This window comes from Pipra filicauda, unplaced genomic scaffold (assembly GCF_003945595.2).
Source record: "Pipra filicauda isolate LSUMZ 115617 unplaced genomic scaffold, ASM394559v2 scaffold474_size475410_pilon, whole genome shotgun sequence".
Classification (NCBI taxonomy): domain Eukaryota; kingdom Metazoa; phylum Chordata; class Aves; order Passeriformes; family Pipridae; genus Pipra; species Pipra filicauda.
In genome coordinates, this window is record NW_024104614.1 from 17,773 (window position 1) to 42,889 (window position 25,117).

Genomic DNA, 25,117 nt, shown 5'->3' on the forward strand with positions numbered 1-25,117 from the left:
CGTTCCGGCGCTCCGCGGACGCGCTTCCCGGGGCGGGACGGACGCGGCGGGGCGGGGGCTGCGCGGAGCTCCGCGGCCCCGCTGTCGGGGCAGAGGGAGCCGAGCGCGGCCGCGCCGCCGCCCCAGAGCCCCGCGCCGGCCCGGGCGCCCGCCCTGCATGAGCCCCGGCGGCCCCTGGCGCTCGCAGCCGCGCCCGGAGGCGGCGCCCCGTGGGCACGGGGAGCTGACGTGAGCCCTCCCGCGGCGGCCCCGCAGGCGAGGAGGGACGGGGGACGCTCGGTCAGAGGGACTGAGGAGGCTGCCGACACCCGGGGTGGGGTGGGGGGGTTGCCGCTGGGGGTGGCGGGGCCGGCGGGTCGTGCCGCTGCGGGCGGGCGGGCTCGGGTGTCCATGTTCTCCGTGTTCTCCGTGTTCTCCATGTTATCCATGTTCTCCGTGGTCTCCATGGCAGCGCGGCGGGCGCATGACGCGCCCATGGGCGGTGCCGGGGCGGCCGGAGCGCGGAGCGGCCGCGGCGGGTCCGGGTGAGCGCGGGCGGGGATGCGGATGGGGATGGGGAGCCGCAGCCGTCGGGGCAGCGCCTCGAACCGCGAGTCTGCTGCCTCCCCAGACCCCGCTGCCTCCCCAGACCCCGCTGCCTCCCCAGACCCCGCTGCCTCCCCAGGTTCCGGCTCCGGGGGTCGCCCGCCCGTCCCCGCAGCTCCCGCTGTGCATCCCCGGCTGCCCCCGGAGGGGCGAGTCCGCCGCTCCCTCGGGGCCCGAGGCACGGCACGGACAGCGCTTTGCAGAAAAAAAAAAAAATCGTTTAGCACCTTAAATCGGGCTTTGGCCCAAGCTTCAGGAGGGGCCGACTCGCTGTCGGCTTTCAGCTCACATGACCGATTAAAAATAATTAAAAAAGCAGTTCTCTTTTTGCCTGTTGCTGTCGGTTTCTGTCTTTGCCAGGATGTGGCCTGTGCCAAGCTGTGTTGGAATGTGCTCGACCAGAGCACGTAGGCTTAGTGTTGTACAGCCAAAGTGCAGCTATGGAAGGCCTTTGGAGGAACGTGAGATTCCAGAGATGGATTCTGAGCCATTTGGTTCTTTGGTTCCTCTGGTGAAAGATGTTTCTTATTGCTTGTTATGTGAGGTAGCATAGAAAGAAAACTGTGTAGCCCTGGGGTTGGACTCTGCTGCCTACTACACTTTCATGCTGCTTGGCCAAGGTGTCTTCTCTACACACCTGTCCAGTTAGTCCTTCTGCCAACATCACTTCCACCTTTCCCTTGGCCTGTTGGCTCCGTCTGGGGACTTTCTGAGATCTGACTGGGGTGTTTTGTTGCATCTACAGGTTTCAGAAGCTGCATCTATTTGCTTGTTGACTGGGTGACTCTACCAGGCAGCTTTTCTTTTTCAGGGAATGTTCTTTCATCCTCCTCATTTTCATTCTGTGTGCAGCACACTTTGTTCTCTATCTGTAATGAAAAGAAGATTGAGTTTGTGAATAGGGAAGTTCTGCTTAAAATACTCCAGTTGTTTTAGCTTGCAGCTTCTCAGAAGTCTCTTGAATAGTGTGTTTTTAGTGGTTGTGCTGATTTCTTGCCCTGCAGCTACCCCTGCACCACTGCTTTGTATGACAGAGCTCACTCTGCAGAAGCAGGGGGAATTAATTTTTGATGGATTTCGGCTTGGCTGCTGTCTCCCTCTGTAAAACTGTGGGAATTGTTTACATGCTGTTGTTGTGAAGAATGTGCTGTGAGAGACCTATAAGTAACTGATAATCACAATTATGGAAAATCACAGTCTGTGCTTCATGGGAGATTCTGAACAGTCATTTTATCAGCTCTATCACTATTGCACTGCAAAATATCCATTGTAAAACTGAACATCTGATGCCTCTCTTGTCTGCAGACATGCAGTGAAATCGTTTCAAAGCATACTTTTGGCAGACAACCTGGTGCTAAGAGGCTGACCTGAAGTACCCTTTGTATTCATAGTCCACTCTTCATTTTCCTCTTCTGGAAAGCTGCTCCTGCTGAGCCACTGATCCGTGTGGGTTCTTCAAAGGATTGTTTGACCCAGGCTGTTTGAAGAGTTTCCTACCTTTTTTAATTTTTAATTCTTACTTCTCTGGGTTCTGCTTAGCCAATTCCTCTTGGTCTTCAAATCTCTGCCTTAGTAGAGATACCTGGTGTCTGTTCCGTGGTGCTGCTGTGCAAAGAAACAGTCTTTAAGCTCTATTTGTTTCGCTGTGTATTTGCTGTGCCTTGAATACTGATTGAAACATGGTTGCCAGTCGTGAGTGGGTGCTCATTTATGGAAGAAATTTGGGGCAGAAATAGTCTTAAAGATCATGGTGAATTACTTTGCATTTGTATGCAGCTGAGAGCTTTTTTTTTTTTTTTTGAGATATCAAGGGAGTGCAACACAGCTTGGCTGGTCCCTGTTTTCAGTGGTGAGGATATCAGGGAAGCTGCAGGTAGAGTGCATGGATTCTGGGAGCTGTGGGCCAACCTCTGCAGTACTTTTTTTATGGAACAGGACATTTATATGGCATTTAGGGGCATGTTTTAGTGGTGGGCTGTGCCGTGTTAGGGTTACAGTTGGACTTGGTAATCTTATTTTCCAGCCTAAATGGTTCTGTGATTTCTGTGCAATTTCCCATAATATCAGTGTTTCTGTTCTAATGGTCACTTCCTCTCTCTGAATGAGGCATGTTCTTTGCAGGGAAAAAGGCAAGTTAGAGATTTGCAAAGCTACTACCTCTAGTAATCTGGGTGCCTGTTTTGGCATATAAAGTACCATATTTCCTTCTACTCTTTAGTAGCACCTTGCAATGTAAGTCACAGTGCACATAAAAGGCTGTGACTGTTCTGCAAGAGGCTGAAGGGAGAAGTGGTAATTAGATGCTAATTACTTGTGGGTATATTAGTTTAAAAGTTGCAAATTCAGTTCTTAATACTCCAGGAAGTAATCTTTGAGCCTTGTCTCTTCACTGTGTATTTGTCGTGCCTTGAACACTGAATGGGTTTGATGTTTTCTAATTGCAAATTGGCTCACTCAGGGGAGCAGTAATTACCTATTCAGTTATTACAAGCCAGTCTAGTTATTTGAGATGGTGTGTGTGTGCTTCTGCACAGGACTGAGTTTTCTCAGGCTGTCAGGTTTAGGCCATCATAGGCTTTAATTGCTGAATGGAGAAGAGTGAGTGGAAATCACACACCTTTTGGGAACTGCCTGTCTGTTTCTAGATCTAATACATGGAAACCCTGATATCCTGCAGATCTGGGGGTGTCATACAGATTGGGCACTTTGGGGAGTACATGCAGAACTACTGATTGTATGCCAGTAATTGCCAATGTATACTTAAAGATTTAGTTGATCTATTGCTGCAAGAGACATTTGAAAGTCTAAATTATTTTTATTTTATTTTAGTGTGTGTGTAATTTGGGAAAAAGGAAGTGAGGAAGACTGATTCATATTTTTATTGGGTTCATCTGTCTTTTTGCAAGACAGCAGGGTTGTGTAAGCTCTGACTTCTTATGGCTGCTGCTGTGGAGTACGTTGGGTCAGCAGGCTTTCCTGGTTCTGCCTTGTCTCTTTATTACACTGTATTTGAATGTTAGAGGAAGCATTTTTGGATCAGGAGGGACTCTTCTGACTTGCAGTGTGCCGTGCTTGGCAGACTTTTGCTGTCCTCAGACATATCAGGTATTGACCACTGATTTGTGAAGAGGCTGAAGGAAACTGGTATGAGTAAGCTTGCATTGGATACCCCAGTAATAAGTGCTGAACAGGGGGCTTCAGCCTTCTAAATATATCTAAGTTCAAAGCTTTCCTGTCTTTATGAAGACTCCTAAGTGCTTTGCTCTGCTTATGCATTGAGGCACGGTACAATTCTGGTCCTGGTTCCTTATGCTTTATTGCCTGAATTTCTAGTTTACTTTGGAGACCAGAAGATGAACTGCTTCAGGACGAGCGTGGAATAAAGGAGTAGAGCCTAAATTATTGATTGTAATGGACGGGAAAATAGCACCAGCAGCTCTGTATGCCTTCAGGGTTAGAGGCCTCTTGAGAACATATTTGCTGCAAGATCACATGTCTCTGTTAGCAAAGAGTAAATTGTCTGTCTTGGAATGAGAGAATAGAGTACTGGTAATCAAAATTTGAGAAGAAATTTGTGATAAGACATGCTCATGGGGTTTGGAGGCAGTGTTTCCATAGGACACCATAGGCTCTGTGCTTTCTGTTTGTGAATTAGCCTGGCTCTGTGGGCTGTGAAGGCTTCTTTGAAACACTAATTTAATTGAACCCTCTTATGAGCAGTCTTCCTTTGCGTGGCCTCACCTTGTCCAACCCTCAGGAGGGAAGCTACCTGGACACTGTGTTTCTGCTCCCACATACTGACAGCAGCCAAGCCTGGGGAGTTATTTCCTTGCTACTCCTGTGAACTGACCTGGCAGTACAGATGGTGGGTGCTAGACGGGGCTTTGCTGAGCAGAGCAAAGCCCTCCCTCCTTCTTGGGAGTAGCCTGACAAGCTCTCAGATCTATTCTAGGTGATAAGGTTGGATGTGCCATTTCATGATGTGCTGTTTTAGTGTGAGGCCTTGATCTCTGCTAGGGTGGATGTTTTGTCCCTGTCAGGCCCAGGAAACCATAACGCTGATGTGTCTGGTGTTTTGAATTTCGTGTTAGATCCAATGTAACAAGTGAAATGGTTTTCAGAGAGATACTCACTATCCTTTCTCTTAACAGGTGTGGAGGTGTATGCTGTTGTAAAGGCACCTGGAGGAGTCTGGAGCAATGCCACCGCCTTCAGACATTGTGAAAGTGGCTGTTGAGTGGCCGGGTGCCAATGCCCAGCTGCTGGAGATAGATCAGGTGAGACCTGGTAACCAGATGGGGGAGGAAAGGCACCACAGCGTTGATACTGGAATGTGGGAAGCATAGAAATGGGCAGTATTCCTTTCTGGTTGAGAGGAACATGGCTACTGAGGACTCTCTTTCTGTTCTAGAAAAGGCCTCTTGCATCCATCATCAAGGAGGTCTGTGATGGGTGAGTAGTTCTCTGGGAACCCTTGTGGAGAAAGTCTGTCCCGCTGACAAATCTTGCTGGGGTACCGTGGAAAGTCTCTGCTGCTTGATCATGTGCTGCAAGCACAATCCATGCTGCCTGCTGCCAGTTTTGGCCATGCAATGGGCTGGGTTTAAATTGTGAAGAAAAGGATCTCCCGGAAAACGAGGGCCTTCCATCTTCATTCCACTTCTAAGTGTGTGCCTATGTGTGCCCTAAGGTCAGTTTCTCTGAGGACTGGCCCATCCTGCTGTTACCAAAGTGTAGGCCTCCTCAGATGCTCCACAGAATTGATTTAGAGTAGGCTGGAGTCCCACATTCCCCTCAAGAGGAGGGTGTTTTCTCTTCTCTTTGGGAGACCTGACTTCCCCTGCTAAAGCTTTGCTTGAAAGTTCTTTTGCACCCTGCCGGGATTGAGCTCCATTTCCTAATTGAGAACCAGAAGAAAGAGGAGGAAGAAGCTTATGTGTCCTTCTTCTTCCTCTGCCAGGTGGTCCCTGCCAAACCCTGAGTACTACACCCTGCGGTACGCCGATGGTCCCCAGCTGTACATCACAGAGCAGGTCAGTGTGAGAGGCAGCAGCTTGCTGACATCCCGGGGGAGAGTGCAGAATGTCTTGGACTGGTGGGTGGAACAATACTGGCACTAATCCTTGAGGGGCAGCATCTTTGCTCTCAGACTCGCACTTGAATGGTGTCATTCAGCTGAGGAGCCTTGCACTTCTCCCTTTGCGTGCCCATGGGTGTGGGGGCTCGGGGTCTCAATCCCAGTGCCCTCAGTAGGGTTGTGTGATGTGAGAACCCTTTACTCATGCATACAGATGTGCACTGCAGATCCAGTTGTGTTCTTTCCCTCCTACTTTTCCGCAGTTTAAAGTTTGTGTTTTCTTTCAGACTCGCTGTGACATCAAGAATGGAACTATCCTGCAGCTGGCAGTCTCCCCGGTAAATGCTTCCTCACATCCTTCATTCTCAGTGACTATCCATGGAAGACAGGCTGTTTCTTGCCTCTTGGCTTTTCTTTCTCCTTCTCCCCAAATTTCAGGGGAATTCCCTTCGTTTTGGGCCGTTCTGCACAATGAGGCACACACTCTTTGTTTTCCATCCTGACAGTGGTGTGTGTCTTTCCTTTGGATGCTCTGCCCTTTTATAGGACTTTCTGTAACCCAGTCTGCAGCTTTAGTGCATCCCCTAGATGAGGATGTTGTGAAGCACCTGAGAAATGCATTCTCAGTATGAGTGCACTTAGCATGGTCAGTTGGAAGGCAACAGTTTCAATAACTTAATGCAAAAAATTAAAGGAGAGACAAATTTGATGCAGATGGGGTGGTTCCTGCTGAATTCTTGCTATTGTGACCTCAGCAGTTGTCTTTTGCAGAGTTGCTGCAGCTTCCTTTTTATTTAAATTCTTAAACCTTTTCTGTGCAAGCGTCAATGGATAGAGCTGAGAGTGAGTACAACTGGAAGAAGTTACTTGGGCAAGAGGTAGTTGAGAGGATATCATTGATCTGTGTCTGAGAAATCTTATGGAATGTCTCATGGATATACAAAATGTGCTTGTGCTGCTCTTTGAATCTATGAGACTTGTGTTTAATACCATATTTCTTTAACGGTGTTGCTCCATATTTCTATGGAAAAAAACCCTCTACTCACCTCACCAGAAAGAAAAACAAGCATTTGCTCTAACTTGTAAAATAGCATTTTACCTCCTGCTTGGCTGTAACCATTGCTGACTGCAGCCTTTTTTTAGTCTTTCTTAGTCTTACTGTCTGCTGCTACTGAATTTATCTTTGCTGGTGTCTCTCTACCCTGGCTCTGCTCTCTCTGCCCATCCAGGGCCTTCTGACAGAATGCTGACGCTGGTGACAGAACTCAGGCTGCAGGTAACTGGTCTGTAACTGGCACCATCCCTCTTTCCTGCCAGTCTAGGGCAGCTCGCCAGCTGATGGAGAGGATCCAGTCCCACAGCATGGAAGCACGACTGGATGCCATGAAGGAACTGGCCAAGCTTTCAGCAGATGTGACCTTTGCCACAGAGTTCATCAACATGGAAGGGATTACGGTGCTGACACGGCTTGTGGAGAGCGGGACCAAGCTGCTGTCCCAGTAAGTTCCTGTCTTCCAGGACTCTGAAACAGAGGGCCTCAAATAAGGGGCTGATTTTGTTTTCTGAAGTGGCATAAATCAACTAACCTCATAGCAAAGTTGAACTGTTTAAACAAAGTCTTTCTAGTCCTTGGCTAAACCTCGTGAGGCAAAAGGAGTGTTTTGGTGGTGGTTCATCCTGGAGCTGCCTGGCACTGGCTGTGTCTGGCATGAGGCAGCCTCAGCTTCTCCTCGCAGAGGCTGCCCTGCACCCCCCTGCATTTCTTGCAATTCCTGCATTTTTTGTAATCTTCACCGTTCTGTCTTGTGGTTATATACTAAATTTTCCACAGTTCATGCTGTGCTCTCATTTTATTTCAAGTCAGGTCTCAATATTTAGAGAAGGACAATGAATTTTTCTTTGCTTTTCTCTGATGTTAAAACATGCTTTTTCCTCTGAATAGCCAAGTGCTGATGCAGGTGGTTGCAAGTCTCTGGTGGCAGGACTAGGGACTTATTGTTGCTATTTTTAATTTGTGCTTGTCATCAGGAAAAATAAAATGTCTTTCTACAATACATTTCTACAACAGTAAAATTGTCTGCGTAAATGAATATACTTTATTGCTCCTCCAGGTGTGAAATCGTAGCCTGTTTTATTAAAAGGTGGTGACATTTTTCTCTTACCCAGCTTATTCAGCTTGGACAGGCTTTTTTCTTGCTGCCAGATCTCTTGTAACAGCATTCTTCATTTTCTCAGTTACAGTGAAATGTTGGCTTTCACCCTGACTGCCTTCTTGGAGCTCATGGACCACGGTATTGTCTCCTGGGACATGGTCTCGATAACCTTCATCAAACAGGTGAGTTTGGGTGGAGGGGGTGAGAAGATACTGTTTCTTTTCATGCTTTAACTGAGCTTCCAGGAAGAGCAAAGAGCAGAATGACTCTGCTGGTCCATCTGTTTGCAGATTGCAGGGTATGTGAGCCAGCCCATGGTGGACGTGTCCATCCTCCAGCGGTCCCTGGCCATCCTGGAGAGCATGGTGCTCAACAGCCAGACCCTGTACCAGAAGATTGCAGAAGAGATCACCGTGGGGCAGCTCATTTCCCACCTGCAAGTGTGAGTGTCCACCCAGCAACAGTGTGATTTGTATCCATTTTTTGTGTGCCTGTCAATTTTAAAACACGTCCTTTTAAATTTAAAACACTTAAAGATTATATTTTTTTTTAAGTATTACTGACATGACACCTTCCTTGAACTTTAAGATTTCTAATGGATTTTTTAAAAAAAAGAAAAAAGATCCTAGAAAAATGTTTTCTGTGTTCTGGAAGCACTTAGGCACATGAGTGTATGTCTTGAACAAAGATATTCTGCTTAAACAACTGCATGAGTGTGTTCAGTGTTAGAACCAAACCTGTGTTTGACTAAAAACAATTTCCCAAACCATCTGCATCCAGTCATCTGCCACCTTCACCCCTCTTTAAATTGTCTCCACTAGAATCTAAGAACTCATCTTCTTCTGGGTTTTGTCCTGCATATTAAGGAAGAAAACAATTGCTTTTCTTGCTTGAAGGGAAAAAAAAAATCCCTTCATCTCCTTCCTCTCAACAAACTGACAAACCAACAAATCAATATCTGTCTCTTAGGGCTGTTTGTCTAGGTCAGCTCTACTCTCCCATAAAAAAAAAAGCACGTAATTGTCAGAGCTTTGAGTAGGTTGGTTTTTTTCCTCAAGTCTTTTAATTCTGCAAATGTGGAAAAGCACTAATTGTGAATATGATTGATATTCCTTAATCAGTGAGTAGTTTAACAACACGGTAGCACAAACAATGTACTGCATCAATGTCACTTTGTGCTCATACAGCCTTAAGGTGAGGGTGGAAGAGTGTGATCGGCATTTGGAAGCTTATTTTTGTGATGTTTTGAACATCACAAGTGCAGCCACGTGCTGTGTGTGGTCTAGAAAGGGAATAAGGACCCTTTACCTGAAGAACCTCTTCAGTAAAAATAAGAAGTGTGGGTTGGGCCAAACTACTGAGGTTGGAAGGCAATGCCATAAAGAGAGGTGTGCTTTCCCCTTAGTTCCATTTGCACTTGGTGGCTTCCCTTGGCACAGGGGAGAAAAATTACTTGCTCCATACAAGTTTCAAGCTGTATCCATGTAACAGACTGCAGTATAACTAGGTTTTACAGAGATAGTTCCAGCACTGGAAACAAGCTGTGGTGGTGCTGGGCTGCAGTCTGCTCTGTCTCCTGGTTAATGGACCTGGCAGACAGAAATTTCTGTCAGCTATTTGCAAGCCTTATGAAGGGTTGGGCATCATGAACATAGATTACATGAGTCCTGCTTGTTTGTTGAAATGCAGGACAGCTGTAGGCAGTGTTCTCATGGTGCAGGCAAAGCACCAGGCTGTGATGTTCTGTACTGTCTGTTCTCTTACGATCCTCCCTTTCTTTGTTTGTGCAGCTCAAACCAAGAGATTCAGACATATGCCATTGCTCTGATCAATGCTCTCTTCCTGAAGGCACCTGAGGACAAGAGACAGGTTTGTTTTTGCCTTTTGACTTTAAACCTGAATAATGGTTGCTGGCTGTTTACTTTACGCCTCAGAAATCACATTGTCTGGGCAAGATAGACCTCAAACCTTGCCAAGAGCTTATGTGGCTGTTTCAGTATGGCAACACTGGAGAAAAAGTACCATCCCATTAATAATGTGTCCTGGAGCACACATCTCTATTTGGGAGATGCTCAGAAAGGATTCTGAAAGACCTTGAGAGAACAGAAGGTAATCCTCCAGACAGCATGGGAAAATTCTTTAAGAAAGTTAACTGTGTATGGGAGAGGTAGGCTGGGTAGAGGGTTTGTATGTACTTCCTAAACAAACACCACATCTCCCCCTTCCCCCCCAAAAGGGGACCTTCTTGAAGTCATAGGGGGATATTCCTGCTGGCAAATGTGAGAAGTTACACACCTGTCCTGCTCTGAGGAACCCCCAGGATCTCAGCTACGTGCAAGATGTGCATATGTGTGTATTGTGTAGCTTTGCTGTGTTGAGCCTTTCTTCTCTAGTGCCCCGTTTGTGCCTCGTTTCTGGACTCTGAGCTAAATCCTGTCTGCTTCTCTTTGTGCCTTTTTTTGCTTTCTGCCAGCAGGACAAGCTGCTTAACCCTCTAGACCTGCCCATCACTGTAAGTAACTCCAGCCCGGGGGCTGGTCATGTGGAGCTGTAGGCATGTTAGCTTTCCTCCAGCTGTGCCTCCTTGTATCCCAGGGAAGATGCACACAGGCTTCAGAGGGGATGAGCCTAGGGAGAAGGGTGGGGACATACTCAGACTGTGGAGGGGAAAAGAATCAGCAGCAAGAGAAACCTTGAATGACTTACTGTGAAAACAAGATCACACAGATGATTGTAAAAGGAAACTGGTGACTGATCAGGTGAACCAGTTGTAAAACTGGAACCAGTTCTTTAGCAATCTGAGTCTCTTTTAACTTTTTATACCCCAGAGCTCAATGACAGTTTTATATCCAGCTGTGTCCTTGTAAAGATAGAGCTGTTTGTCTGTGAAGAGCAGTCACAAAATCTGTTGCTGACTGGGGGCTAGAGCATAAATTCTGCCTGATCTGTGACTTCTCCCTTATGGGAATTGTAGTATAAGAATGTTTTTTGCCTTGTGCTATCTCCATGGAAATCACCACTCTTGTTAAGAGGTTGATTTGCAGCCTTCTTATCTTGAGATTCTGGTACGTTTTTTAGATTTTCTGGGTGGCACAGAGGATGTTCCACTTTTGCCACGGATGCAGTGCCTTCAGAGGGGAAACTGCTGTCTCAATAAATGTTACATAATTTCTAAAATTAATATATATGCTTAATACATGAAAATAAGAAAAATTATACTTATCTACTGGTAATTCAGCCAAGATACAAGCAAACAAAATTCCAAGGGATCTTTCACTTTTTTTTATTTTTCCCCTTGAACACAATCCACATGACCACAAAGGCCATGAAGCTGGTTAGGAAACTGGAGTACCTTTCATATCAATAAAGCCTGAGAGATTTGGGATTGCTCAGCCTCAAGAAGAGAAGGCTCAGGGAGGTCTGCTGTCTATAAATATCTGATGGAAGGGAATAAAGAAGTGGGAACTCATCTCAGTAGTGCTTGCTGACAGGACCAGAGGCAGTGGGCACAGCTTAAAAGAAGATTCCATGTGAACATACACACAAACACACAAAATTAGTGTTAGAGTGATCAACACTGGAACAGGTTACCCAGAGAGATTATGGAGTCTCCATCAGTGGAAATATTAAAATCCTGACTGGACACAGTCCTGGGCAACCTGCTCTATCTGATGTTGCTTGAATCAGGGGAGTTGGACTAGGTGATCTAAAGACATCTCTTCCAGCATAAATGCTTCTGTGATTTTGTGACTGTGTCAAGCAGCAAAGTGGGCCCTGTTGGACTCTCAGCAGAACATAGACCCCTTAGCAGTGGTTAGACTGTGTGTGTGCTCATGCTTCTTTCTATGCTGTTTAGAATTGTTTAATTGTCTTTGTCTTTCCCCCTTTTTATCTGCTTCAGTCACTTGTTACTTCATCCCGTGTACAAACTAATTCCTTCAGAGTAAGGATTCCTTGTGTCACGTGCATGAACAAATCCCAGCAGCAGGCCTTATCCTGTTCTCAGTGCTACATCTCACAAACTGTAGTAAAAAATAATGACTCAGAGGGCAGTGTGTTATCTCTAAAAGCTCTCCTATTTCATCTAGATACTTCATAGATATCTTCCACTCAAGCACTGACTCACTTTGGTTGTCACACAAACGCTGCTGAACTTGCAGCCATCACAGCTTGGCTGTCAGTCAGTGTTATCACTGTCTTGGCTTAGGAGGTTTCTATCTGGATCAAAAGTGATAATAGGAACTTGGCAAAAGGTTAATGCACACATTTGACCAGACTTTTTATAGTCTATCAGGAGCAGGGTTGATATGAGCAGTTGGAACAGTCTTGGATTGCTCAGAATGTGCAGCTGATTGAATGCAATTGTCTGAGACTCCACATCTGCTCCCAACTCTCAATCTGCACTGCAGAGGAATGTGAAGAGATCTCAGACTGTCAGATCTTTTGGACCTCTTCCAGATGATATAATGCCCAACAGATTTTTTCTTACCCAAAGATTTTGCTTGTAGCAGCAAACTCATGATAACATTCCCTTTTGACATTAGCACTTGTGCCACTCTCCTTGCAGGTGTAATGAGATCACTGCTATGTTAGAAAGTGCATCTTCACAATTTACAAGGAAAGCACAGGTTAGGTTTTTGCAGGTGCATGTGTAATTGGTGCTGGAACTGGAGGCATCTTGCATCTGCTGTGACTGTCATCATTACTCCATGGCTGGGAAACCCTCCTCACCTGGGGAGGGAAGCCATGCAGTAAAGAGGGAAAGTGGAAGCTTTCCTGTAAGCATGAAAATTACTACCCTGCCTTTTTGTAAACTGAAATAAATGCTTCTGCAAATTGTGCTTAAACTGACTTCTGAACATCTCTTTGGGAACTGAGACAAAGGAAATGTAAATGTCAGAGCGGGAGTTTTTGAGCGGGAGGAGATGTGAAACCTGCATCCTCTAGCCCTTGTTCTCCTGGGTGTACCTTGGTGTAGAAAGCTGTGAAATGCTAATTGGAGGAGCCTCTTGTAGATGACAGATTTTTCCTGGGCAACCCACAGTATGCTCCCTGCTGCCATACCTGAAGTATCATTAGATGTCCAACATTAAGCTAAATTTGCTTCTGTGCTTTGACCACACCAGTGCCTTTCTCCACATTAATGTTTTGTAGGGGAGCCATCTCTGAGTTGTGCCATGGTAAAGATGACCCTTGCATCCCAACCTGATGCTTGCTTTGTGGTGAGATGCCATGCTAAATTGACAGTGTGTAGTAGAAGCACTTTGTTGTGTGCCAGTGCTATCTCCAGTCCATAGGCTTATTTCATTCTCTCCTTTCTGCACAATGTGGGCCTTTTGTTTTATATTTCACTCATGTTATTTCTTCTCTAAATTCCACAACAGGAAATGGCTAATGCATTTGCCCAGAAGCATCTGAGGTCTATAATCCTGAATGTAAGTATGTCTGGAATAACCCAGTGCTTCCTAAAGTTCCCTCAGTAGAGGTATCACTTGTGCATGGTGTAAATTCAGCTGCCCTCAGGGCACTTCCTGAAAAGTGACTCTTTCAGAGGTGAAGCTGGGGTCACTTGTTCAAAAGGGAGTTATCAGGATGCTACTTTCAGCTGTTACAGAGCATTATCATTATGCTTCTGGTGGAATATGGAGGTTAAACAGCTGAATCTTCATACAGAGAGATGTGCATGCAGCCTGGCATATGCCTAGAGCTAATACCTAAGTGTTTATTTGTACTCCCTTCATTTCCCTATCCTTTATTTTGCAGCATGTGATCAGAGGAAACCGCCCCATTAAAACAGAGATGGCCCATCAGCTGTACGTGCTCCAGGTCCTGACCTTTAATCTCCTGGAAGAGAGAATGATGACCAAGATGGACCCCAATGATCAGGTGACTGTTAGAGCTGAGTAAGATCTGATAGAATAGGATGTACAGGGGGCCTTATATCTGAGCTCCTTAGCTCTATAGAATTTGCAGTAGATGGTGCATATGGTTCCAAAACCACCCCTCACATTGTAGTCCCTGAGATCGGGGTATGCTCATGACTATCCTGCTGCTTGCTGTGGGATTTTGAGATGTAAGTGGTCACTGGAAGCCATATACTCCTTTCTTGACCAGTGTGATGCCAGCTGTCAAACTGGTTACTCCACCTCTATGGAGGGCACAGCATCTGATCCATTTCTTTGCAGTATACAAGGAAACTGGGCACTTTTAAGTATCTGTTACTCAGTTCTTAGATGCATTGTAGTCTTTAGTGAGAAATGCCTTAGCATTATCTGAAAGCCTAGAAATTGCCAACAAATACTTTGCCTTACTCCAGTGTACTGAAACTTCCAATTTTGAAATGGATTGCCTCTTGTGTAGTGTAAATGACCTCTGGCATTCTTCTGTATTTCATTGTGTGAGCTCTGAAAGGAGCGGTAGTTCTGTGCATTATGTGAAAATACTGCCCCAGTGATTGATCACGTTGGCATTTCCCTGCCTTCTGTCTTTCAGGCACAGAGAGACATCATATTTGAGTTGAGAAGAATTGCATTCGATGCAGAGTCCGACAGCAACAACGTCCCTGGCAGTGGAACAGAGAAACGCAAAGCCATGTACACCAAGGACTACAAGATGCTGGGATTCACTGTAGGCATCTAGAGAGAGGGCTGACTCTAAACCATGTGAAGGCAATGTAAACAATCTCCATTGGAGTTGTGGGGAAATAAGGAACAGAAATAGCTGTTTGCTTTACCAAACTTCTGCATCTGAATTTAGAAATTCAGCTACACTCAAAGTCCCAGGGAAGTCTTATGAACTTACCAATTAGTTAAATGCCAGGGTTCATTAGGCACATTCTCTGGAGATATTTACTTACTATGTGCACTATGAAGAATGTGGAATCAGCCTTTCTTCTAGAAAGTTTGGATAGCATTGTCATCCAAGGTTACCTCTTGGATAGATGTGAGGGAGTGCTTGATGAACAGGCAGTTGTAAAATTCATTCAGAAAATTTTCTCACACAATTTCTTTGAGCTAATTTGTTTGTATTCTTTCTACACCTTCTTTTTACAGAATCACATCAATCCAGCCATGGATTTTACTCAGACTCCTCCAGGGATGTTGGCATTGGACAACATGCTCTACTTGGCTAAATTTCATCAGGACACCTATATCAGGGTGAGTGAAGCTGCTGGTTTTTACAGATGCCAACAGCTCAGCAGGTCTTCTTAGTGTGTGTGGCACCTTCTTCTTGTAGATTGTTCTGGAGAACAGCAGTCGAGAAGATAAACACGAGTGTCCCTTTGGGCGCAGTGCCATTGAACTCACCAGGATGCTTTGTGAGATCTTGCAGGTTGGGGAACTCCGTGAGTACCATTTATTTCCCAGCTTTACAGATTGCTGGGCTGATGCTTCTGGAAGTAGCTTACAGGCTGACCAGTATTCACAAGCATTAGAACCTTGATCTCACATCTGTCCTGTAGGGACAGGGGCAGCTTGTTGGTGTCCCAGTGTCAAAATAAAGTAAGAAATTTGGTGTGCGTATTCTCTGGTTCTCCTGAAAAAGTGACACGAGCAGAAAGTTTCATCTTCCTAAGCTTCAGCAGGGTGCTGTATAAAAAAAATAGTCTAGAAACCATCATGAACTTGAGAGAAGTTTATTAGTGCTGACAATCTCAACACAGTATCCTAAGAAAATTAACCACTGTAAGAAATTCTGCCAGAGGAAAGTGGGAAATACTGCAAGCAGTCATTTTTGGGGACTAGGATGAAAAAGGCACATGAGTCACAGATAGTTGCTGTTCCCAATAAACTGTCTTAATCTCTTGGAGTAGGTACTGTTGTGCACCATCAGGTCTCTGTCTGTCACTGTAGTGGATTTCAGGTACGTTTTGTACAATATGCTCACGTGGCTGTGGTTTCTTTCTCTCTGAAGCCAATGAAGGCCGGAATGACTATCACCCCATGTTTTTCACCCACGACCGTGCGTTTGAGGAACTGTTTGCCATCTGCATCCAGCTGTTGAACAAGACCTGGAAAGAAATGAGGGCGACAGCAGAAGATTTTAATAAGGTCAGGGTGGTGAAGAGATATTCTTGTAAAATCTTTTGCAGATCAGCACGTGTTCACTCAGCTTGTACAATTCATTAAAGAGTAGGGCACAGAAGACTGGCCATACATACAGGGCACAGAAGATGTGAATGGGGCATTGATGTGGGCTGTAAGGGGGGATGGCTCAACTTATATTTGGTATGACCTGAGGTCATTTGTAGTTTTTCTTGATCTTCAAAGTCACTAGTGTGTTGATACTCCTGGCCCCACTTATCCCACGTCAGTTCTGTGTGCCCTGGTTCTATGATGCCAGTAAGCAGCAAGAATGTGACTTGCTCTTCTCCCTTCCCCACCTCTTTAGGTTATGCAGGTTGTGAGGGAACAGATCACACGGGCTCTCCCTTCTAAACCAAACTCCTTGGACCAGTTCAAGAGCAAGCTGCGCAGCCTGAGCTATTCAGAGATCCTGCGGCTACGCCAGTCTGAGAGAATGAGCCAAGATGACTTCCAGTCACCCCCTATTGTGTACGTGCCTGACAAAAACACTGCCTTCTGTGCTTGCTCTTATCTCCACTTTCTGCTTACTCTTCTGTATTTGATTGCCAGGGAGCTGAGGGAGAAAATCCAACCTGAGATCCTGGAGCTGATAAAGCAACAGCGCCTGAACAGGCTTTGTGAGGGAAGCAGCTTTCGAAAAATTGGAAATCGCAGAAGACAAGGTAAGGGGACAGTGTCTACTGCATTTTTCTCATGTGAAGAACTATAGCAAATAAGATCTAATGAACTAATCTGCCACCAGGCACGTTGCTGAAAGAGAGGCTGATTATCTGGGCTATCCGTATCAGCCAGTAGTTTGGGATGGCACAGATGTGCATTTCTAAGAATCCCTCATGAACAAGAAGCTGTGCTGAGGAGCTGGGGGAGCAGATGGATTGGGTGGAGAGGCTCTAATGTTAGTGGCTGAAAGGCTTCCTATGAATGATTTTGCTCAGCTTACTCTGCTTGGTGTGTGTTCCAGAAAGATTCTGGTATTGTCGCCTGGCTCTGAATCACAAGGTGCTACACTATGGAGATCTGGAAGATAATGCCCAGGGGGAAGTGACCTTTGAATCTCTACAGGAAAAAAGTAAGTCCTGATTACAGGCTGTGCACTGTTCTGTGCTCTGCTGTCTAGAGGCTGAGTATAATCCTAGATAAAGATGAAAGAGCTGTGGCTGAAACCCTGACTGAGGTGATACCAACTTTCAGTCCTTCCCAAATTCTTCAAGTCTTGGAATTGCTTGGTGTTTCTTTTTTAACAGCCAGCTGTTGGGATCTTACTGGTAATGTGTTTTGGAAAACTGCAGGAAGGAGCCAAAAAAACAAACAATGCTCAGTTTGCAAAGACAAAACAAAGTTCTGTCTCTTCCTGGTTAGGATTGCTTGTTTGGGAGTTTTACTTTTTCACTGTTAGTTCCAGTTGCAGACATCAAAGCCATTGTCACAGGGAAGGATTGTCCACACATGAAGGAGAAAAGTGCACTGAAACAGAACAAGGCAAGTGCTCCCTTTTTGCCTGTCATTAGTATCTATTTCTGTAGCACTGAAGTCTGAAAGAGAGGAACAGGAGCAAATGGTCTCCCCACAATGCAGATGTGTTGTTTCCAAACCCCATCTCCTATCTGGGCCTTTTCCTAGTATTCCTTTGTGACTACTGGGAGCTGTGGGCACTGTGTGGTTGTGCTATAGTCTATTCAGAATTGTTCACCAATGTGGGAAAGTGTACTGAGCTGCAGCAAGGCAGCTCCTCTCAGGTTGGCAGGCAGAAGGTGCTGTAATGTTTTGTTCAGTCGGTGACTGAAAGATTCTTTTCCATTCAGGAAGTGTTAGAATTGGCCTTCTCCATATTATACGATCCCGATGAGACCCTGAACTTCATTGCACCTAATAAATACGAGGTAAGAAACACAGTGATCAAGCAGTAGAATATATAGCAATTAGCTTCAGAGATTAAGAAGAATCAGTTGCTTCTCATTAAAGACTTGAACAGGCTGTCTCCCACCAGGTTCATTCTTAGAATGTTGGCGATGCTTAATGTGAATCATTTTTTTGTAGTTATTTTTTTCATTTAAAAAGAAAAAAACAATCTCACATTAATTTCCCCTAGTCTTCACTACTGCTTTCTTTCTTCCTATGATGCCTAGAATAGGTTTGCTTTTTCTTGTGTTATGCCACAACAGAAACTCTCGGCCCTCTCCTACAGCCATGAGGTCACACTTAATCTCTAGGTTTGTAACTTCCACTGGAAATCTGTGGGCCCTGTTTTGGGGTTGGATATGGGGGGTTTTTTCCTATTTTGAAGCTATATAGGAGCATCTCTAATTGTTGCATGGATGGAAAGGTTCAACATAACCTCTCATTTATGCCCTCATGGAGTCGTGAATTCCCCTTTCTTTTCCACAGTACTGTATCTGGATTGATGGGCTTAACGCTCTCTTGGGGAAGGACATGTCCAGCGAGCTGACCAAGAGCGACCTGGACACGCTGCTGAGCATGGAAATGAAGCTGAGGCTCCTGGACTTGGAGAACATCCAGATCCCCGAAGCGCCGCCGCCGATCCCCAAGGAGCCGAGCAGCTACGACTTCGTGTACCACTACGGCTGAGGCACCGCCCGGGCCGCGCTCGGAACCGGGACCCGGGGGCGCCCGGGGCGGGGGACCCGGCGCCGCCCGCCTTTTGTATCGGTTCAATAATAACCAGTAGCGCTCCGAGCCGCCGCCGCCTCCTCCGCCTCTTTCCGCCCTGCGCGGAGCGTCACCGCGGCGCGCCCGCCCCGCTCGGGCCCCGGCTCGTCCGCCCGCCCCGCCCGGCAACGTCAGCGGCGGCCCCGCTTCCCCGCCGGCACGGCCCGCTCGGCATCGCCGCCCCCTGCCCTGCCCTGCCCTGCCCTGCGCTGCCCCGCCGCCGCCGACCCCTCACCGGCATCCCCCATCCTCCCCATCCCCGCTCCTTCCTCCTCCTCCTCCTGCCCGTCCCTCCCGGCGCGGTGCCGGGCGCATGGCGGCGGGGGCGGGCGGCGCGGCCCTGGGGCGGGCGGCGCTGGCGGCGCCGCTGGTGCTGCTCTACTACGGCTTCTCCATCGGCATCACCTTCTACAACAAGTGGCTGATGAAGGTGCCGTGGGGGTGGCGGGGCGGGCGGCGCGGGGCGGCGGCGGCGGGAGGGCGGCGGTGACAGCGGCTCTCGGTCCCGCAGAGCTTCCCGTTCCCGCTGCTCGTCACTCTGCTGCACCTGCTGCTCATCTTCGCTCTGGCGGCGCTCGCCCGAGCCCTGGCGCGGTGCCGCTCCGGCCGCCCGCGGGCAGCGCTGTCCTGGGCCGACTGTCTGCGCCGGGCGGCCCCCGCAGGTACGGATGGAGGGGAGGGGAAGGGGGCCGGGGGCGATGAGTTTTGGGCACACCACAATATTAAAAAAAAAAAAAAGGCGTTAAGCTGTTGGAGAGCGTCCAGAGGAGGGCCACGAGGATGGTGAAAGGTCTGGGATTAAGGTTTATGAGGAGCAGCTGAGGGCACTTGGCTTGTTCAGCCTGGAGAAGTGGAGATTGAGGAGAGACCTCATTGTGGTCTTCAACATTCTCATGAAGGGAAGCAGAGGGGCAAGTACCGATCTCTTCACTCTCATGACCAGCGACAGGACTCAATGAAACAGCATGGAGCTGAGTAAAGGGAGGTTTAGGTTGGATATCAGCAAAAGGCTTTTCACCCAGAGGGTGGTTGGGTACTACAACAGGCTAACAAGGGAAGTGGTCACAGCCCCAAGCCTGTCTGAGTTCAAGAAGCATTTGGACAATGCTCTCAGGCACATGGTGTGACTCTTGCGGTGTCCTGTGCAGGGCCAGGAGTTGGACTCTGATCCTAATGGATCCCTTCCAACTCAGCATATTCCAAGCGGCTGCTCAGGGTTTCCCGCTGCACTCTGACCACTTCTGGAGCCATTTGTTTTCCTGGGATGGTCAGGGCCAGTCCCCTGGTACAGGGTGAGCCGGGGGGTGCAGCTGTCTCTCCAGGCTCTGTGTTTCCCTACCAGGCGCAGGGCAGGTGTAGGTGCTACCTGGAGCTTTAGCTTGAGGTGTGCTACCTTCATTGCTCATTACAAAGAAGTGTTAGTGCAGGGAGAGGCCACACAGAACGTATCTTTGTGAAGGAGCCACTGGCACATGAGAGCAAATAATGAGAATCTTCTACAATACCTCAGTAAGTTGTTTCTGCAAGTAACATTTTCTCTTTAACATTGGTATCAAGCCGTGCATTTATGTTATTTCAGCAGCTTTCTCAGGTTAGAGCCTGATAGAGAAGTTCATCATATGTGGCACACAGAACTGTAGCTGAGACCAAGGAGTGAAGCTCCTACTCAGAGCACAGAACTGTAACTACTTCTGCAGTTCTTTGGCTGTATGTTATGTTGGCTCCCACAGAACAGCATCTGGTCTAAGATCTCTGGCAAGGTTTGCAATGCCTTACATAAAATGCCCCATGGTTTCTTGAAAAATGCTTTCTCCACGTCTGCAGCAATATTACCTTTCAGCACAGCCTGCCCCTGGATCAGCAAAACTGTTTCCTGTGGTAGGAAACTTATGTACAAGGGATTATAGACTGTAACAAATGCTGCACCCAGAGTTAAGAGTGTGTGCTAAGGATTGTTGCTTCTTCAGGCTTCTTGCAGTGGCCCTCAGACTTACCAGTTACCACGTTCTGATACATTCAAAAAAGACTTTATGCAAATCTGTGATGGCTTTCAGTCACAGGGAGGGCAAGAGTGCAGTGCTGAGCCCAACGTAAATCACAGGGAGCAAAACAGAAACATAAAGAGCTGAGAATATCTGAGCTATGTTGGTACTGAAGAGTTAACATGAAGAAAACTCTTTTTTCCCCCCTGGTTCTGCTCTGATCTCTGTGTTTTTGGTCAAGTAGCAGGGTTTTGTGGTGGGTTGTTTTAGGTAGTGGATGACAGTTAACATCAGGATTTTTTCATTGATTCTTTAGCTCTGTCAACTTCCTTGGATATTGGGCTGAGTAACTGGAGCTTCCTGTATGTCACTGTCTCCCTGTGAGTACAAACATCACCTTGCCTGGGTGGGGTTTGAAAAGTGCTTTGTCAGGCTCTGTTTCTTGAATAGGTATTTGACTCGGTGGGGTCAGCACACAGGGTCTGTGATAGCTTGTTGGTAGCAATGTAGAAGTGGGTGATTGGTTTCTAATAGTATTTTGATGGGAAAGACTACACTGGAGGGGACTGACAGTGTATTTTGGTTCTTACAGCTACACGATGACCAAATCCTCTGCTATTCTCTTCATCCTGCTTTTTTCACTGCTCTTCAAGCTGGAGGAAATGGTAAGGGTGCCACACAATGCTTTATGAAGGGAGAAGGTCAGGCCCGGGGAAATAGGCAGTACATGCACAGGAAACATGTAAGTAGAGGGAGAATGCAGTTATGTGGATGAATCTGAAAAGCAAGAGGTTGTGTGTCTCTGTTGTGTTTGATCTCACGCAGAGAGTGACGTTGCTCCTGGTGGTTCTGCTCATTGCTGGGGGACTCTTCATGTTCACCTACAAGTCCACCCAGTTCAACGCACAGGGGTTCATCCTGGTGCTCTGTGCCTCTTTCCTTGGGGGCATCCGCTGGACTCTCACACAGATACTTATGCAGAAGGCTGAGCTGGGTACGTAGGGTGTTAGGAAAGGGGGTGGTGGTGCTGGTAATGGGGAGGGGAATAAGGAGGTGGTAGCCCTCGCTGCAGAAACAAAACATCCCCTGTAAGGGAAGGTGTTTGAAACCTGGGGCAGGGGTTATCTGTTGATGGGTGATGAAGGTGGCTTGGTATCTGCAGCAGCACAGGTGTGGGCATCACAAACAAGGTGTGTGTCTAGGAATGGTGCTAATAAAGGCTCTGGGAGCTATTTTATTCCCTGGCTTGTTGCTACCTGGTCTGTTATTGATTCTCCTCTTTCAGGGCTCCAGAATCCCATTGATATCATGTTTCACCTGCAGCCGCTCATGTTCCTGGGGCTCTTCCCACTCTTTGCGGTGTTTGAGGGTGCGTGAGTTAATTAGAGAAAGCAGGGATAGCTTTATAGAGTGGTTGGGGAGACTGCTTAGCAGTTTGGTGTTTTGAGATGATTCATTTAGATAAGTCAACAGCTGTGAACTTTACAAAGCAGTTAGAGATCTGGAATTACCTTATGCTGGCAAATCATTAAAGAGTGCGTAGGAATAGTAGCCTGCCACACTTGTGGAAATAAGGGCTGTGAAGAACTGGCTCCACATCCTCCTGATACTGGAATGTGAGCAGCCCACCCCCATCCATCTTGTTGAAAGGAATCCTGGGAGTTGGGAAAGGTATTCTGCTACTCACTGTCTTGTTCCTAGGCCTGCCTTTGTCCATATCAGAGAAGCTCTTCCGTTTCCATGAAGCAGGAATGCTGTTCTCTCTGGTAGGGAAGCTGTTCTTGGGTGGAATTCTTGCCTTTGGTCTAGGCTTTTCTGAGTTCCTCTTGGTTTCCAGAACATCTAGCCTCACCCTTTCCATTGCTGGCATTTTTAAGGTAAGGCATGGTTCCTGTGCTAATACTAGAAGGCAAGTACTGAGTCATCCCTATTGGGCCTTATGTGATGGGAACTTCCTTTAGATCCTTAGAAATCATTGTTATTTTTGTTCTCCTCGCACAGGAGCTCGATGCTTTGCCTTTCAGTCTCTGCAGTGAAGTCCCTGGCAGCAAAGGGCCAGAGACTAGTGGCTGTTCTATAAAAAATACCATTAGTGACCAAAGTCTCTTGTGATGTGGGATAGACTAAAACATGTGGGCCTCATGAGCAGTGGCTGGTGCGGAAGGGAGGAGGGGTGAGAAGGGCAAGCTCTTGCATCAGACCTGTATGTGAACAAACCATTGGTTTGAGCTGTCTCTGTAATCTAGTTTGGCACATCCTCCCCTCCTGCTAGGAGTCCAGCACACATACTTTTGAGCTGAACTCTGACATGTGAAATCTGTCTGGTCCAGAAGTTGGAAGATTCCTCTGTAACCAAGCTATGCAGTCAGATGACTTAAAATCCCACATCCCAGTTTGACAGGTTGTTTGTTCCCAAAAACTGTTTTTAGAACTCCGTGCGCATGAAAGAATGTGCTGATGGAAATTTAGCAGCCTGGCATCTTGATCTGGGCTGCAGCTGTAAAACATCTCGTGCATATCTCCTCAGGTCCTGCCCTGCCACTTGTCATGTTTTTCTGTTTCCACAGGAAATCTGCATTTTATTCCTCGCCACACATTTGCTGGGAGACCGCCTCAGTCTCTTGAACTGGCTGGGCTTTGCTGTCTGCCTGTCAGGAATCTCCCTTCATGTCGTTCTCAAAGCCGTGAATTCCAAAGGTCATTGTTTTAAATGGCATTGTGTTTCTTTGTGGGCTTTCTCGTAGCTTCACTTGGAGCTGTGTCTGGTCCCAGCTCCTTTGCCAGCGCCAGGTTTGGTGTGTGCTCCAAGTTTGTCACTAAACAGGCTGTCTGCACACAGGTGACAAAACACTGGAGCCACACAAAGATGCCAGCTCTGACCCTGACCTGGAGCTGCTGCTGCACCACACTGAACATGGGGACAAGGAGGAAGAGGATGTTGAAACCCCACAACAATGACTGAACGTGAAGCACAAAGTCTCTTGCTCTGTTCTTACCAAACCTGCCTGATATCTATCTAGGAGGAAAGTCCAAAAGTCTCTGTGACCACCCAAAGGAGAGCCAGGGCCTAGTGAGAGAATTCTGCTGCTCTGCTACAGTGTGAATCTGTAAATGCTGCACAAGAAACAGGCAAAATTCCTTTCACAGGAACTTTGAAGACAAGCCCTGGTTCAGTGGACGTGGAACAGCCCATGAGACACAGAAATGCTCCAGCAAGTCTGTTAGGGGATCCTGAAGGCTGAATACTGAGAGTGTAGACCATGGGCTGTAGAATGAGTGTGGACATACCTGGACTGCAGGCTGAGTGGTTCAGGGATGATTTTACTGTTTTAGGCTTTGGCTTCAAAAGAGAAGGTAGATATACCTTCCCCCCCCTTTTTTTTTAAATGTTTCTACAAAGTAGGAACTTCCATCCTGGTGGGAGCAGATGACTGTATAAATCCTTAGAGTTGTCCCAGTGAGAAGGACCCTTTGTGCCTGGTGACCTCCATGTTCTGTGTGCATAGTAAGGAGAGAATTAAATGCTGGTATTTGGGACCAATTGAACCTGCCAAGTGATGTTGGTTGGAGGCAGGATGGGGATGCAGGAGTACCTCTGGTGCTACAGGCCAAGGGGAGAGAGAGCTGTGTCACAGGAGGCCTAACTTGAGCAATAAGTTTATCAGAAAGTATGTGGGGTTTTGAGAGGGGGATTTTTTGTTTTTTAAATAAACTGTTTTTCTGATTCCCTTTTGTCTGTGCACTATGTACCTACGTTTCATGAAGCAGAGGTCATTTGTCTTCTGAACTCCTTTCCTTTTAGAGCTTCACTGACCTTGCTGCTGCATGCCAAATTGTTTCTGAGGCCTGGCAAACAAAACACTTGCCCATGAATAGGATCATTGATCTCTAGAACTAAAACTTCCTGCAGCCTCATATTTATGCCAGCCAAGTGAGCATACTGACTTGTCTGCCTTCATGTATCCTAGGAAGACTTTTAATATTATGGCTTTTGTAAGAATCTTCCTTCTTTGCCACGCTGGATTGGATCAGTTAATGCTGCAGCCTTGTCCAGGAAAGAGGGGTAGTGCAGGATTTGAGATGGCTCTTTTTCCTTTCTGCTAACCCTCAAGTGACGTTGGGCGGGTGGCTGGTTTTTTGCGTGGCGGAATTTTCGCGTCTTTGAAAGTTTTGTTCAGTGCTAACTTTTGTAGTTTTTGGAGTGGAAATAACTTAAGAGAGCTCCCCCAAGGGATAACAGTGTGATCTTTCTCCTGACAGGAGCTGGGTATTAAAGGGAACTCCTCGTATTCTGTTTGAGACCTGAACCATTTTGACTAGGCTGTCCCTCTGTAATCTTGCTTCATAGTTTTCAGATATGAACTCTTGATGACTTTAATCAAGAGCATGTCCTGCAAAAAAAAAAAAAAAAAAAACCGGTTCTGAAGAAGAAAAGTTTTGTTATTAGTGATCATCTTTGATGATGTTCTGGTAACTGACTCCAGAGCAGACAGCAGGTGGTGCAGCTTCCTCATGTAAAGCTACTGAACCAGCACTTCCATGCCAGGTTGGCAACACCAAGGTATT

At 46.9% G+C, this 25,117-nt stretch overlaps 2 protein-coding genes across 9 annotated transcripts; both read left to right on the forward strand.

The window, feature by feature from the left end:
* The first annotated feature begins 22 nt into the window (after window positions 1–22).
* ELMO2 (engulfment and cell motility 2) lies at window positions 23–18,598 on the forward strand. Of its 5 annotated transcripts, none has more exons than XM_027745844.2 (22): window positions 23–279; window positions 4,737–4,862; window positions 4,997–5,037; window positions 5,546–5,618; window positions 5,950–6,000; window positions 6,980–7,161; window positions 7,898–7,997; window positions 8,106–8,257; window positions 9,606–9,684; window positions 10,292–10,327; window positions 13,200–13,250; window positions 13,579–13,701; window positions 14,308–14,442; window positions 14,868–14,972; window positions 15,052–15,160; window positions 15,730–15,866; window positions 16,207–16,370; window positions 16,452–16,564; window positions 16,864–16,971; window positions 17,299–17,381; window positions 17,705–17,782; window positions 18,288–18,598. In XM_027745844.2, exons 2-22 carry the CDS (start codon window positions 4,785–4,787, stop codon window positions 18,486–18,488), a joined length of 2,199 nt encoding a protein of 732 aa, XP_027601645.1. In that variant the 5' UTR covers window positions 23–279; window positions 4,737–4,784; the 3' UTR covers window positions 18,489–18,598. The 5 variants fall into 5 exon arrangements, with proteins under 5 accessions (XP_027601645.1, XP_027601647.1, XP_039242160.1 ...); XM_027745846.2 differs by having other exon boundaries at window positions 52–313; XM_039386226.1 differs by having other exon boundaries at window positions 52–228.
* Window positions 18,599–18,676: 78 nt separating this feature from the next.
* On the forward strand, window positions 18,677–24,276 carry SLC35C2 (solute carrier family 35 member C2). Of its 4 annotated transcripts, none has more exons than XM_027745849.2 (9): window positions 18,677–18,999; window positions 19,081–19,231; window positions 20,868–20,931; window positions 21,144–21,216; window positions 21,377–21,545; window positions 21,837–21,920; window positions 22,253–22,428; window positions 23,119–23,248; window positions 23,391–24,276. In XM_027745849.2, exons 1-9 carry the CDS (start codon window positions 18,883–18,885, stop codon window positions 23,507–23,509), a joined length of 1,083 nt encoding a protein of 360 aa, XP_027601650.1. In that variant the 5' UTR covers window positions 18,677–18,882; the 3' UTR covers window positions 23,510–24,276. The 4 variants fall into 4 exon arrangements, with proteins under 4 accessions (XP_027601650.1, XP_027601651.1, XP_039242162.1 ...); XM_027745850.2 differs by having other exon boundaries at window positions 22,253–22,317; XM_039386228.1 differs by lacking the exon at window positions 21,837–21,920.
* The last annotated feature ends 841 nt before the right edge of the window (window positions 24,277–25,117 follow it).

Excerpts from the sequence above, each read along its gene's own strand:
- SLC35C2 (XM_027745849.2), top strand. The coding sequence starts at position 18,883 with ATGGCGGCGGGGGCGGGCGGCGCGGCCCTGGGGCGGGCGGCGCTGGCG. Across the intron at positions 21,546-21,836 it reads TATGCAGAAGGCTGAGCTGG|GGCTCCAGAATCCCATTGAT; the intron begins GTACGTAGGGTG and ends CTCCTCTTTCAG. Across the intron at positions 21,921-22,252 it reads ACTCTTTGCGGTGTTTGAGG|GCCTGCCTTTGTCCATATCA; the intron begins GTGCGTGAGTTA and ends TCTTGTTCCTAG.
- ELMO2 (XM_027745844.2), top strand. The coding sequence starts at position 4,785 with ATGCCACCGCCTTCAGACATTGTGAAAGTGGCTGTTGAGTGGCCGGGT. Across the intron at positions 7,162-7,897 it reads GGGACCAAGCTGCTGTCCCA|TTACAGTGAAATGTTGGCTT; the intron begins GTAAGTTCCTGT and ends TCATTTTCTCAG. Across the intron at positions 17,382-17,704 it reads GTGCACTGAAACAGAACAAG|GAAGTGTTAGAATTGGCCTT; the intron begins GCAAGTGCTCCC and ends TTTTCCATTCAG.